At 38.5% G+C, this 14,526-nt stretch overlaps 2 protein-coding genes across 2 annotated transcripts; one reads left to right on the plus strand and one right to left on the minus strand.

The window, feature by feature from the left end:
* Positions 1 to 312: 312 nt before the first annotated feature.
* On the minus strand, positions 313 to 4,277 carry LOC140793514 (eukaryotic translation initiation factor 3 subunit B-like). Its single transcript, XM_073145031.1, has 11 exons — positions 4,012 to 4,277; positions 3,667 to 3,907; positions 3,411 to 3,557; positions 3,155 to 3,283; positions 2,383 to 2,511; positions 2,220 to 2,303; positions 2,022 to 2,146; positions 1,732 to 1,930; positions 1,106 to 1,638; positions 913 to 1,021; positions 313 to 809 (listed from the first exon to the last, which is right to left on the minus strand). Exons 1-11 carry the CDS (start codon positions 4,131 to 4,133, stop codon positions 465 to 467), a joined length of 2,163 nt encoding a protein of 720 aa, XP_073001132.1. The 5' UTR covers positions 4,134 to 4,277; the 3' UTR covers positions 313 to 464.
* A 5,755-nt stretch (positions 4,278 to 10,032) lies between these two features.
* LOC140793754 (tobamovirus multiplication protein 2A) lies at positions 10,033 to 13,880 on the plus strand. The gene is made up of 6 exons (XM_073145437.1): positions 10,033 to 10,521; positions 11,089 to 11,188; positions 12,713 to 12,793; positions 12,879 to 12,983; positions 13,228 to 13,434; positions 13,518 to 13,880. The coding sequence occupies exons 1-6, from the start codon at positions 10,298 to 10,300 to the stop codon at positions 13,623 to 13,625; spliced, it is 825 nt and encodes a 274-aa protein (XP_073001538.1). The 5' UTR covers positions 10,033 to 10,297; the 3' UTR covers positions 13,626 to 13,880.
* Positions 13,881 to 14,526: the final 646 nt, after the last annotated feature.

A 14,526-nucleotide genomic window follows, 5' to 3' on the forward strand; every position in this document is an offset into this window, starting at 1 on the left:
TTTCTAACATTTAATTTTTAGAACTTCCATATTATTTCTTCCTTATTATTACTTATTACTTTAATATGTGGATAGAAAAAGAGTGTAGGGAGATAATAATTTGGGCAAATTATAGTTTATCCCAAGTAACTACTCATCAAATCAAACTCTACTCTTGATAAGAATAATGAAATTTTTTTCCATCTCAACATCCAAAAAGAGGTCGAACTATAGAAGAAGAAAAGCCCATCTTCTGAGAAATGGAACAACTCTACTTGTAAGATTTAAGCACAAAACATTTCCAAGAATGAATGCAAACTTAGAGGAATTGCGTAACAAAAAAAGATTTAGGCCTACATAAGCACAAAGAAGGTACTAACACATGGTCTTATTAGTCAAAAAGAACGGGCATGTCCCGGTGGTAACGTCTAAAAGCTCGCATAATTAGTTTAAAAGCCTAAAGACAGTCAAAACAAGCATGAGGTTCATTCTTGATCCAAGTCAAATGAAACAACCTCTTCCGAGACTTCCAACACCTCCTCCACTTCCACCTCCTTGGCTTCGTACTCTTCCTCCTTGTCGCTAGCCTCGCCATCTCTCAACTCCACCCTTAGTTCTCTCTCTTCCTCGTGTAGTTGTTTCCACTTGAGCACCCATGCATCCCATTCTTCTTGCAGCATCTTCCTCTTCTTCCTGTCCTGCTCACTCAATTGCAGGGACACATCCTGGTCCTCTGCCTCATACTTTTTGCTATACTTCCTTAGGTTCTTCGCTATCTCCTCCTCTTTCTCTTGGGTCAAGAGTGACGGTGGTCTCGGCCGCCACAGGAACTGCTCATTGGAGTAAAAGTAACAAAAGATATTCAAATGTTAAATCTCAACAAGCTCGACACCAGAATGAGATATATCATGCCAAAAGGGCTGAAGCTTGTACCTGATAGAAATGATCCTTGGGTATCCTGTAAAGCAGCTTTCCGTTGAAGGACCATAACTGGAAACCGTTCTCCATCTCATGAACTGAAGTGACAGAAGTTGCAAGATACCTACAATACACAGTCCAACTCCCTTTTCAGATCACTAAATAGTAAGGGGTAAATTAATGGAAATCCTTGGCGAATAGAAATTACCTTCCAGTAGGATCCCATTCAATCTCAGTGGCCATAAAATGCTCCCCTGTTGCCATGGTTTCAAGCTCATCAACATTGTAGAATTCAAGTTGGCCATTGAAACCCTTTAGACCAGCAAGAACGATAAAGCGTCCAGCAGGGGACCAGTACAGTGCATTAGCTTGCTTAGACTTTAGAGTAGTAAGCTTGGAAACTCGACCAGTGTTGTGAGCAGATCGCATGGAGTAAAAGCTTATGTCAGGACGGGGACTATCTCCATGAATAACGGCAAACCTATGGCCTTTAGGCTCCCATGCAAAGGCGATGATCTTGTCATTCTTATTGTCAAGCTCAAGAACCTCAATTGGGATGTCTCTTTCCTTTATGTGGAAAAGCTCAAAACCTGTGTAGGTGCTCTTCTTTGTTTTTGTGTACCTGTCAACCTTAACAGCAAGATACTCTCCATTGCTTTGCCAATACATTTTGCAATCACTAACGCTGAAAAGGTTCTTCTGCCTCAGTTCAGCTTTGCTTGGGATCTGAACAAGACTTACCTGTTGAGGAAAGAGAAATGGTTTGATCCACCATATGTTAGCAGTCAACCAAAACTTAGCTCTAAAAAGAGACCGAAAAAAAGATCAACTCACCCTAGCAGGCTGATTACCACCACCCAATTCGGGAACAAACAGAGCTAGTATAGGATCAGTAGGGGACCAACTAAAATCCACGACATTTTCCACCTTCAAAGACTTCTTATCAATGAGTGTAAAAGTCTCTGTTTCGTATACAGATATCATGTTCTTCCCAATTCTAGCAAAATATTTATCATCTTTTCCACCACCCCACCTGTGATACAATATGTTAGAAACAGCATAAGAATCCGTCATTAGAGAGCGCATATCAAGAGATATTCTTCCAGTACAAATATGTTTATCACCTAAAGATAGGCCATGAAACCCCAGAAAGACCTCCACTTCCACCTACAGCAAATTCATCAGCATTTCCTTTGAAATCTCGCATCACTTTTCCCGTCCTCACGTCAAAAATAGTAATCACTACCCTCTAACAATAAGAAGATTGAAACATTAGACATGATCGAGAAAGGGCAGAGATAAAATCTTGTATTATTGCTTACATGTGTGTCACGAGGATTGCTGGGTTCGTGACTACTGTATGTGACCAAGTACTTCTCCCCAGGAGAGAAATCAATCAGTTTTACCTGAAATAATTAGACATCAGCCAAAACAACACCAAATGGAAAGTAAATTAGAATTCAATGAATCATAAAAGTAAAGGACCTGTGGATGGGCATAACGCATTAAGCGGTTAAATGTAGTAGCACCTCCCCAGACAGCAGCACCCTGCCTATGGACTGTAGCCAAGTATGTTCCAAGAGGAGACCACTGAATGAAACTCTCAGTCCAGTACTGCCAAGAAGATTGACATCATATCAAACTACTATGGACAGAAATGTATATGAAAACAAAATGAACTGAAATAATTATTAATGATATGATAGTGGCTGAACAAATATGTAAAGTTCCAATAAAGAGAAAAAAAAATTACATAGTAATTCAGAGACATTGTTTTTAGATAATAATGGGAGATAGATCAGGTTAGCTAAGCAGCCTAATCAGTCAAAACACAGTTGTACAGCAATGCAAAATTCAAAATTGCAAATTAAAATATTAAACATCCCAGCCCAGGAATAGATCCTATATTAGAAAATTGTATCTCAACCATAGGAGGCACGTTATACAGCAATGTAATCAAGTGACAGGCTTAGAAACCTATCAAAAAACAAGGATAGCTCCAACTTCCAGATACTAAATAAGTGTTACTAATAGCATAATATGAAGCCTAGGTAAGAAAGGATGGATGCCAAGGAGATAAATGTCAGCCGTGACACAAAATGACAACATTAAAGGCAACATAAAATAAACCAAATAAAAGATAGGCAGCAGAAATCTGTTTATGTTATTTTAATAATCATCACTCGAGCAGTAATTTACTAAACATTTGTTCTTCCCTTAAAGTTACTTATCCAAGCAGTTTGTAAGCATAATCTACCTGACGATGATACACAAGTTCAGGCATCAACTGCCTTGCATCATTCCAGAAGACTTCAGTAAATGTACCAGCACGGATGACAAACTGATCTCTTGCTTTTTCATCAGTTAGCCACTGTTGCAGATTTTCCTGTAACCAATGAATCGCCAAATTTAAGATTGTTAGAACTTCATACTCTAAAGAGAAAGTAAGTATACCAGAGACCGAAAATAAAATTCATCAGAACAAGAAATACTAAGAATCAAGAGGGCCTTACCCCAGGTGTGTAAGGCATAATTTCAGCAGGAGTCCACTGATCGGGAACCTTCATATACTTCTCAAAATCGTCAAACATATTAACAGAAAATATATGAGACTTGTCCAACTTATACCCATGTGTCTTCTCCCTTGCAAGCTCTGCTTCCTATTATTACATCAGTTGTATATCAAAATTGAGCAAATTTTTTTCCCTATGCATCATATATTTGATACAGAATAAGCAAAAGAGACACCATCTGTTATGAATTGACTACCTGAGGGGTGTTGAACTCAACGAAACAATACCCTAGAGTCTTTTGCGTCTCTGGGTTTACAGGCATCAGTAGGCCCCCTTCTTTGATCACACCAATCTGGCTATAAATCTTGCGAATAACACCCTCAAGCTTCTCAAACTTCTCCGGAGCGACGACCGGCAGATTGTCAACAACGATTATGTTTCCAAACCCCGCTTCGAACTCCGGCGGCTCCTCCTGATGGAGAATCTCCTCGTCATCACTGCAAAAAAAAAAAAAACGATTTTTTTTCCCATTAACAAACCAAATAAGCAATTCCTAGTATACGGGGTTAGGGTTTGGAATGTATTCAGTATCCAAAATTACCTTATGATGCCGAAATCTTCTCCAGGAGGGAGAGTGATCGAATCCAAATCGACCGAAGAGAGATCGATACCAAGGCGTTGAGCCGTAGCTTCGATGTCTGCCATCGATGCTACCGCAGCCATCTTCTCCACAGGTGTAGATCCAAACCAACGGAGTGGAACTAGATATATAAACAAACTAGATATATAAACGAAAACAGAAAAGGAAGATATCTCTAGATGGAGGCGTAAGAGATATACTCTAGGGTTTGAAGGATTTTTTTTTGGGCCGGGCTGGGCTTTTGTTACGGGACTTTACTTTATTGACAATTTATAGGGTTAGAATTACTTTTTTTTAAGAAATTGCATTAAATAATATTTTTTTATTTTTTGATCAACTAAATCATATATTTTATCTTGTGTTTGAGGATTGTATAATCAAATTCTTCTTTTTTCTATATCTTTTATTTAACATTCTAGGTACACATGATCAAATGTCCCAATCCGCCCGTGCCCAGCCCGGACCCGGTTTAGGCCCGGCCCGGCCCGAGCCCAAACTACCCATGGGCGGCAGATGCCAGCTCTTTGCCCGCCCGACCCAGCTTGAAAGCCCGCCCGTTTGGCCCGCAACTAAGCCCGCCCGTCTGCTACAGTACTTTGCCCTTCTGCTACAGTAATTTATCGCTGCTACAGTAAAATTTTTTGGTATTATACCGTTTTGCATTATTTTAAGCACATATTTAAAAAAATTAATTTATTTAAAATTTTTTAAAATGGAGGAATATAAATATATATTTTTTAAAATAAGCTAATAATTTAAAAAATTCTAAAAATAGCTAAAATATGGGTTGGGCCGAGTGATTGGTGGGTCGGGTCAGCCTGGCCCGACCGATTAGCCCGATCTCTCATGGGCCAACGGGTAGTAATGGGCTAGACTATTCTAGCCCGGCCCGAACCCTGCCCGACCCGAGTGATTGGTGGGTCGGGCCATGGACAAATACTTAAGCCCGGTTGGCCCGAAGAGCCCGGCCCGGCCCGCCTGATGATCATGTCTAATTCTAGGTTATGAGCAAAAAAATATACTAAATATTTCATAAAATATTAAATTATTTCTGTCTTTTTTATTTTTTTTATTATTTTTTAATCCTATTTATGAAATTGATAGAAGAGCAAGAGGTGAAAAAAAAGTGACGGAAAAAAAGACGATATGAAAGATGGTGGCAACGAGATGTGGTTAGGGATACATAAAGAATAAAGAAAGATGATTGAGGGATATAAGTATTTTAGTAATATGATTATTATTAGTTAGTTAAATAATATTAAGTTGTTAAACAAAAATTATGAGAAAAAAAAGAGTGGTCCGTTTAAAAAATAGGTTATTTATATTTTACTCCCCTCTAGTTATGCTAAAAATCACTTTATCCCCCGTATTTTGAAAAGTCAAAGTCTTAAATAGGTCCATATACTTACGACTAAAGTGATACCGTCATATTTATTGTTTAACTTAACTGGGCGTGTTATTGTCTAACTTAACAGGGCGTGGCTAAGTGTCCAAAATACCTCGTCGGTTTGTTAGGCCAAACCTATGTGGTTTGCCTATTATTTTTTTTCTATTTAGGCAACATCACCTCCTTCCCTAAGGTTTTTGAGATTTGCCACAAAAATGCATATCATCGAAATTAGAGGGCGAAGTTGATGGTTGGGAATAGACATTGGTGGGAAAAAAAAATCAAAAGTAACATAACGGGTGAAAAGAGAAAGAATAGCAAGGAAGGGTAGTTTGGTCTTTGAAAATAATCCTGCCAGCTGGCTTTAAAAGTAATTTGGCTGCTCCCTGTTAAGTTAGACAGTAAATATGGTGGGGACACCACTTATTGTCACGTTTATTCTCGTAAGCACAAAAGGGCTGCACCCGTGGCCCTTTGGCTTAACAAGTGTTGTGACTAATCACCTTCTAGGGCTATTTTTTTTATCTTGTCTTTTAGTCACCTTCTAAGGCTATTTTCATCTTTTATCTTTTACTTTATTTGACATATATAAAGACTTGTAATCATCTTTTATGGGTTAATGAATATTTTGAGAGCTTTGTTTGTTGGAATCCAGCTTTGTTTGTTGGTGGATTCCGACACCCCGATTGGTGGATTCCTCGGGTTTGATTATTTCTCCCTACTTTTTCTTCTCAACTCTACAATCAAGATGTTGTTCTGCATCAGCTTTGGTATCAGAGCGGATCGTTTCCTAGTTTATGGACGCTCCACCGCTTGGATTCTACGCAGCGCCTCATCTTTTCCTTCGTCGATCAATCGCTCCACGAACACCAGATCGCTACGAGATCCGTCGCCTGATAACATTAGGATCCGGATCCGAGTTACGCGAGGAGATCATGTAACTCGAAAATCACCCTCAAGGAGGAAAACAATAAACCATTACCATCACAAGGAGATAATCACAAGTAACCTTTATTCAATAGATTTTCTTCCCCGTTTTAGATTTTTTTTTTTAAAAAGAGAGAAAAAAAGGAAAGAGCTCTCTGAAAAAAAAAAAAAGAGAGAAAAAAAAATCCAGTTTGTTTCATCTTTATCTTTAATTTTAGATTTCGAAAATTTCGAAATTAATTTTAGAAGATATTTTTTTCTTCTTTTTCTTATTTACCTTTCCTTAATTTTAGGAAATTAGTTTATATAATTTTGGGATTAATTTCCATAATTTTGGGGATTAGTTTCCATAATTTTAGGGATTAGTTTCCATAATTTTAGAGATTAGTTTCCAAAATTTTAGGGATTAGTTTCCATAATTTTAGAGATTAGTTTCCATAATTTTAGGGATTAGTTTCTATAATTTTTGAAAATTAGTTCCTTAATATTAAGATAAATACCTATCTTATCTACTTCCCTAACTTAATCCCAACCCAATCCGAACCCATCGTCATCTTCCTCCTTTTTAGCCCCAGCCGTCACTCACATCCATCATCCCATCTTTCTATGTTTTTGCCGCCGACCTCCACGGACGACGCAACCGTCGATTTCCACGGCCCTTGCTCTGCCGTGCCACCATCTTCACCACCACCGCTACCCCTGCAGCCCTTGCCGTGGCCGCTGCTACCGCAGCCCACCCCGTCGCTGCAATTTCAAATGCAGCCCGCCCATCCGCACCATCTTTGCCGCTACGACCGCTGCTGCCACTTCCACCGCCCGTGCCACAGCCCATCTTCACCGCCGCCGCCGCTCTACTACTGCCATCGCTGCAGCCCCTGCGCGGGCCTATCACTGCTTCATCGCAGTCGTCGCTGCCTTTCTTGCAGCTCCCTGCTATCGCAGCCGCCGCCGCTGTCCCTACCACCGCAGCCGTCACCGCATTCGGTAATATCCGTCCTTTCTTTACTGTTGTTTGTTAGTCTTAAAATAACAACTGTCTTTCTGTTGGTGTGGATTATAAACATATTGAGCTTGTTATTGCCTGCTATTGCCTACCTATTTACATTGCTTAATTCATTTGTTTTATTTCAACAAGCGCTTGAGCCTGATATTGCTTACCTACTTCTTTTTGTTTGTTACAAAAAAAAACAATTAATATTAATGGTAGAACTAGCTAGGTTAGAGGGAAAGTCTTGACATATCTGTAGTCCCCGTTTCGATCTTGGGAGCTTGTACTACCGGTTTGCAATTTTTCTGCCGAGTCCGACCGGCTCGTCTTGAAAACTTCATAAGTGGTCAGAGATTATTCGATTATTACTCCTTTATTGTTCGCTGTGATCTCTTAGCTTGCATATCATCATTCATTTATTGCATTTATTTCTTTAGTGGTAGAGACACTTTATATGAACCTTCGTAGTGGTAGGAGAGTATCTCACCCTTCATCCCAATCTGTTATGGAACCCAATACCATGGAAGATTTTCGTCGATTTTTACAAGAGTCCATTGAAACCATTACTACCAGATTGGACGACTTCAATGCTCGTCTTGAGGCTATTGAGATGGGTTGTGACCAACATGAGACTAGGAGTGATGTCGGTGCGTCCAACACGGGTGCCACGCGTGCCGCTCCTAATGTCGAGACCCATCGACAGGCTCCATACTACCCTCACCATGAGAGAGGTCCTGAGAGAGAACCCTATAGGCAAAATTATCGTGAAGATACATTTGATTTTCAAAATAACAGGGGGTTTAGAGGCAATGTCGCCTTTAGAGAATCTCAAAACCATGACAATCAAATTATAAAAAATATTAAGGTGGATGCTATTCTTCCTATAGCCCAATTTGCATATAATAACTCTATTAATAGGTCTATTGGCATGAGCCCATTTGAAGTTGTTCATGGTTTTAAAGCACGCAAACCTCTAGATCTGTTGCCTATGTCATCTCATTTTAGAGTCTCTGAGTCTGCCGAAACATTTGCACATCATGTTCATTCTTTACATCAAGAGATCACTAAGCGAATTGAGACGAGTAATCACCAGTATAAATTACATGCCGACTTGCACAAACGAGCCAAGGAGTTCGATGTTAGAGATCATGTTATGATTCGTCTTAGACCCGAACGATTCCCTTCGGGAGCTGTTCGGAAGTTGCATGCCCGTAGTGCAGGACCTTTCCAAGTTCTAAAACGTGTTGGTGCTAATGTTTATGTCATTGATATTCCCCCTGATTATGACATTAGTTGTACTTTTAATATTGAGGATCTAGCAGCCTACCATCCACCTATGCACATCCTCACCGAACCCTATGCTACATCTACTACCCTTCCAAACATCCCTACTGTGCCACCTACCACTTCTCCTTTTCCATCCACATCACAAAAAAAGATGGACGCTATTTTAGATGATCAAATAACATCTACTGCAGAAGGAGGGGTTCACCGTTGCGACCAGAGTCTGATTGTACGTGGATCACTCGCGAGGAGTTACAGCAGCTTGACCCTGACATTTTGGAGTACTATCAGAGCCACTCGACTGGGTCGAGTTTCTTCCACCCCGGGAGAGTTGGTGGGGACACCATTTTTGTCACGTTTATTCTCGTAAGCATAAAAGGACTGCACCCGTGGCCCTTTGGCTTAACGAGGGTTGTGACTAGTCACCTTCTAGGGCTATTTTTTTTATCTTGTCTTTTAGTCACCTTCTAGGGCTATTTTCGTCTTTTATCTTTTAATTTATTTGGCCTATATAAAGGCTTGTAATCATCTTTTATGGGTTAATGAATATTTTGTGAGCTTTTGCCTATTGAGTGTTTGTTGGTGGATTCCAACGTCGGTGGATTCCGACACCCCGATTGGTGGATTCCTCGGGTTTGATTATTTCTCCCTACTTTTTTTTCTCAACTCTACAATTAAGACGTTGTTTATGATAGTATCAATTTTAGTCATAAGTACATTGTATGCAGGTTTGTGGATATTATTTTGGGTCGAGCTTTTGTTAGAAGACTTTGCTTCAGACCTGTTGACATTTTATAGACTTAGAATTACTTTTGTTTAGAAATTGCATTAAAAAATATTTTTATTTTTTTAGAAAATTTGATGAATTACACCATATAATTTATCTATTTTATTATTCACATCCCCTTGAGGATTGTGTAATCCAAATCTTCTTTTTTTTCTATATCTTTTATGAGCAAAATAAATATACTAAATATTTTATAAAATATGAAATTATTTTTATGTTCTTTTATCTTTTTATTTTATTTTCTATCCTCTTTATGAAATCGGTAGAAGAGGAAGAGGAAGGAAAGATGGTGACAAATGTGTGGGTATTTTAGTAATATGATTAATATTAGTTACTCATTAAGTTTTAAACAAAAATTATGAGAAAAAAAGAGTGGTCAGTTTAAAAAATTCAAGTAAATATGAGTGTGATTTGTAATTTTTTCTTTAAATGTATACCCTTTTAAAGTCATTGTGTTAAATGCACATTTCCCAGCAATTAAAAAGAGTAGTTTCGTAAATTTGAGTTCGAAAAATTTGGACCCCGCAGCCAATTATCGTGCTTCCCACACTGCTGACCGTCAAGGCGCCTTTTTTGCTAACATGCCACGTGGTGGGTCATCCTTGTAATTGTAAGAAAACAAAAAAAGAAACAGAAAAGAAAAGATCAAGGATTCGGAATAAAAAAAAGGCGAAACCTCTCGCAAACCCCCCTTGGTCGCCGATCGATCCATCGAGAGAATAGCTTTATTATTCGTATAGTTCGTAAATCGCCTTCTTGTTTTCATCCCTTTGGCATCAAATTGTGCGTTCAAGAGGGGGAATTTCTTGCGAATAGGTTTTGTGAATCGTTTGGGGATTGCGAATCTCGAAGCTGGTTACTGGGGGGAAGAATCATGGCGTGTTGTAGATGTTTCGAGTGCCTATTGAAGCTTCTCAATTTCCTCCTCACGGTCACCGGATTGGCGATGATAGGTTACGGGATTTACTTGCTCGTGGAATGGACCAAGATCTCTGCTGGCGATGGCAACGGTTATGGCGAATTCTTGAGGCCTGGCCGGTCGATGCTCGCTGTTGTCGCTCTATCGGATGACTTCCTGGATAAGCTCCCGAAAGCTTGGTATGATTTCTCCTTTTCAGTTTCTTGATTTGGGTTTGTTGTTTCTGATGAAAACTTCCGGTTCTTGGGTTGGTTGATTGATCGATTCTTTCTTTCTGAATTCCAATGTCATAATTAAGAAAGTGAAATCATGGTATCCTTGTTCCTTTACTTGTCAATTTGTGGTTTAATCGGATGGAGAGGAAAGGAGGAGTGGGTATATGATACATCAGAAATTGGTTTTTGATATAGTAGGAAGGGCAACGAACGTATCGTTTAGTTATGGTCAAGATTTTGTTGTCCCCATAAGTAGATATATGCACTTGTATAAGGTTATCTATGAGTGAGTTGAAATAATTTGGTAGACAATAACTTAAGAATGCTGGATCTCTTATTCCTGCATTGCTGAATAACATAGACTATATGTGCTCATGGACCTCAGGAACAATAGACTGTCTTCTTTTATTCCCACCATATTTGCAGTATACACATAAATAGTTATGTTGGGTTTTATTAGTTTTGCTGATACATTGACATGTTAGTTGAGATCGCTGTTTATATCTTCCCAATAATCTATTCATTTTGTAGGTTCATCTATTTGTTCATTGGTGTGGGAGTTGTTCTCTTTGTCATATCATGCTTTGGTTGTATTGGGGCAGTAACAAGGAGTGGATGCTGCTTATCTTGTGTATCCTGATACCATGCAAGTTTGAGTGACCTTTTTTTTCCTTTCCTTTTCTTAACTTTCGTTTCATTCAATTTTGTGGAACACAATAAGGTTGATGAACAGGTTGGCAGCACATCCTTGATCGATTCCTTTAGAGATGACCTTCTGCACAAGCTCAGGTGGAGGCTCCATATCATATGGTAATATGGTATTATTGTGTGACAAACTTCCAGTCGATTTATGAGAAAAAGGGCAAAGCTCAATTTCAGAGTGATGAATTGTCTTGAACTCTACAAATTATTGGATAGCTTAAACTAAATTTAGTTCTGTAGGAGTTTGAACATTGTAGAATGTGATTCACTTATATTCTGTTAACTTTAAACCGGTTAACTCGATGATTAACAGATGGTAAAAGACTATTACTACCATTATTGGATTATTGGTTTGCTAGGAAGCAAACTGTTCCCTGAACGACTAGGTAGAATTTGGATTTTGAGATGGATGAGTGATAGCAGAATTAGGAAGTGTATGACCTTTTGTAGTTGGTTAGGAGTGTATTTAGGATAAAACGAGTAAATTTCATTTTAATAATGTTTGAGTAATTTGATTCTACTAAGAAGTACCTGGATACTATTGTGAGAAGAAAACAGTGGCCCTTGAATTTATGGAGGGCATTGTTATGAATGGGACTAAATGGAGGAGAGGGATTCATTTTGTTGGCTCCTGATAGTGGCTACTAGGTGCCCTTATAGTGTAATTTTCAATGTCTACTTTCTAATTCTTATCTTCTAGTACCAATATTATGAACATTTTGAATTACCCCAAAAGATAGCACTTTATGTTGTCATAGAATCTTCAGTTTAAGATTCTAACATACTAATGATGGTACCATCTCTATTTTTCATTCAGAAAAAAGCATACATTGTTGAAACTCCAGTTAAGTTATGTCGGTAACAATGTTTATTAAGTACAGCTATTTATCTCCATTGGCTTGGTTGCAACTACTTGTTTGTGACAGCTTAACTATGGGCCCGAGACATTGATATTATGCAAGAGCTGATTATTGCCTTATCACACTGTTCGACACCAAACTTGTTTTGGATGCTTCATTTATGTTACTTGATCTGCAGTGAATGCTCATTCTCCCTGAAACTCAGACAGGTATATGGTTAAAGGGTCTGCGGTCAAATAAAATTTCTTTTTCAAAAAACATAAATAAGACGTAAGTACTTTATAGCTTGGTATGGTGGAAAAATATAACCTTCTATGGAAAAATAGCATTTCAGACCTCTAACTTTATGAGCAGCAAATGGTTCCCCAAATCATAGTCCCGAAATGACCGATCCTCATTGTAAGCAATTTATTTGCACATTTTCCAATCACATTTTTTATACTACTATGTGGTTCTTTTTATCACATTTTTGCAAAAGAAAAGGCTGCATGTGCTTTTCATTTCTTTTACCCTGCATTAAGATTTTCTTTATGCAGCTATTTAGTTAGTTAGAAACTTAGAATAAGCACACATGGTTTCCTTAACCAGAGCAGTACTCTTTCTTGGTGATCTTGTTGATCCTAATCGAGCTGGGAGCTGCGGGATTCATATTTTTCGACCATAGCTGGAAAGATGTAAGGTCTCCTATTTTCCATGTTAATATTTGGTTTTTGACTTCTTTCCTCAATTACTGAATGCTTAAACTACATTCCTGTCCAGGTGATTCCAGCTGATAAAACAGGGAATTTCGACATGATATATGACTTTTTGAGGGACAACTGGAAGATAGCAAAATGGGTTGCTCTAGGAGCTGTTATTTTAGAGGTATGCAGTACCTAACATTTCCATTTGATTGTTGACACTTTCAAGATTTGATTTTCAAAGTGTGCCAGATCTAGCGCATTATACTAGATGGTCACGCGCTTGCTCTGAATCATTCACATCTTTTGAGTTCGCAATTATATTTCTCGATATCGTCATTCTTTGCTCTTTCGAAAGTTAAATGAATAGTGCTGCACCGAAATTCAAGGGTTACATTATCATATTCACATCAAGATTTGGTGTGCAGGCATTGGTTTTCTTGGTGGCTCTCATAGTCAGAGCAGCAAACAAACCCGCTGACTATGATAGTGATGATGAATTTATTGCCCCAAGATCTGGCATCCGGCAGCCATTGATCCATCGGCAAAGTACTCCGGCTACTGGGGTTCCTGTCCCTACTCTTGATCAACGACCAAGCCGGAACGACGCATGGAGCCAAAGGATGAGGGAAAAGGTAAAGATGTTCTACTTAATCACTATTAGTTGCTTGATTGCTGGACCATTATTCATGTCCTCTGATTATTCTACTTTGAGCAGTACGGTCTGGATACTTCTGAGTTCACGTATAACCCAACAGACCCCAGCAGGTATCAACAAGCTACAGCACCTCCTGCAGAAGAAAAGGGCGGTTGTACCATAATGTGAAGATTTATGCGTTCCGAGTTGAGTTTTGCGAACATAGTCTGCTAGTCACTGCTTGTGAATTTTGTGTATCCTCTTCAATTGGATGTGTGTAGAACCAACTTGTCTAAGTATGTATTTAACCCCCAGACATTTTGTCACACCTCTTTATTGTCTTGAACTGTTTATTTTGGATGAGTGACGCCAGCTGAGCATCCTGTGCAGGATTTTGATACTCGCCATGATCTCTTTATAAAGCACTTTCTGAATTTAAACTAACGGGATGATTATTTTTATTTTTTTCATTCTCTTTTATCCCCTTATGCAGCACTTTGTTGGTTCTTATAGAATTTTTCGTTGATTTATTAAGCACCAGACACAACTTGGCATCTATAGAGATCCTTGTTTACTTTGAGTTTAGAAAATTTTCTGAACGGGTTTAGAGACTTTTAAACTGATTTGATGATAATTTTTATATTTTTTTATATTTATTTAAATTTATTTCTAAAAAAAATAATACTAATAAATGAGACTATACTTTAGGGGTTTAGCGCCAAAACAAATAAGGTCTAAACATCTAAATAAGTTGGCAGGTTGTTTTTTTTCTTTTTAATCGTTCATGAGCTTGAAGGCTAGGCATTTTTAAGCCCTATCAAATTTTTAGCTGTTTAGTTTAGATTTCAAGTCATATGCGTCGCCGAATAATTGTTTCGAACTAAACGCCGTTGAGACTTACTTTAAGCCGTTGTCAAGCTGTTCTTTCAAGCTAATCCCGACTTGATTATGAGCACCTAACTACCAACTCTACTAGCACCTAACTACCAACTCTACTAGAATTGGTTGTTGGAAGTTGTTTTTACCGTGCTTTTCATGAAAACGCTATTTTTATAATGTATACCGAAGTTTGTAGGAGAGTTGCTCCACG

The sequence above is a fragment of the Typha latifolia genome, chromosome 8 (genome assembly GCF_019914945.1).
Source record: "Typha latifolia isolate L0001 chromosome 8, TyphaL0001v2, whole genome shotgun sequence".
Lineage (NCBI taxonomy): Eukaryota > Viridiplantae > Streptophyta > Magnoliopsida > Poales > Typhaceae > Typha > Typha latifolia.

Coding starts and splice junctions, on each gene's coding strand:
- LOC140793754 (XM_073145437.1), top strand. CDS start 10,298: ATGGCGTGTTGTAGATGTTTCGAGTGCCTATTGAAGCTTCTCAATTTC. Junction 11,189..12,712: donor GTGGATGCTGCTTATCTTGT/GTATCCTGATAC, acceptor TAACCAGAGCAG/TACTCTTTCTTGGTGATCTT. Junction 12,984..13,227: donor TAGGAGCTGTTATTTTAGAG/GTATGCAGTACC, acceptor TTTGGTGTGCAG/GCATTGGTTTTCTTGGTGGC.
- LOC140793514 (XM_073145031.1), bottom strand. CDS start 4,133: ATGGCTGCGGTAGCATCGATGGCAGACATCGAAGCTACGGCTCAACGC. Junction 2,512..3,154: donor AACTTGTGTATCATCGTCAG/GTAGATTATGCT, acceptor TCTTCTTGGCAG/TACTGGACTGAGAGTTTCAT. Junction 810..912: donor CCAAGGATCATTTCTATCAG/GTACAAGCTTCA, acceptor TCCAATGAGCAG/TTCCTGTGGCGGCCGAGACC.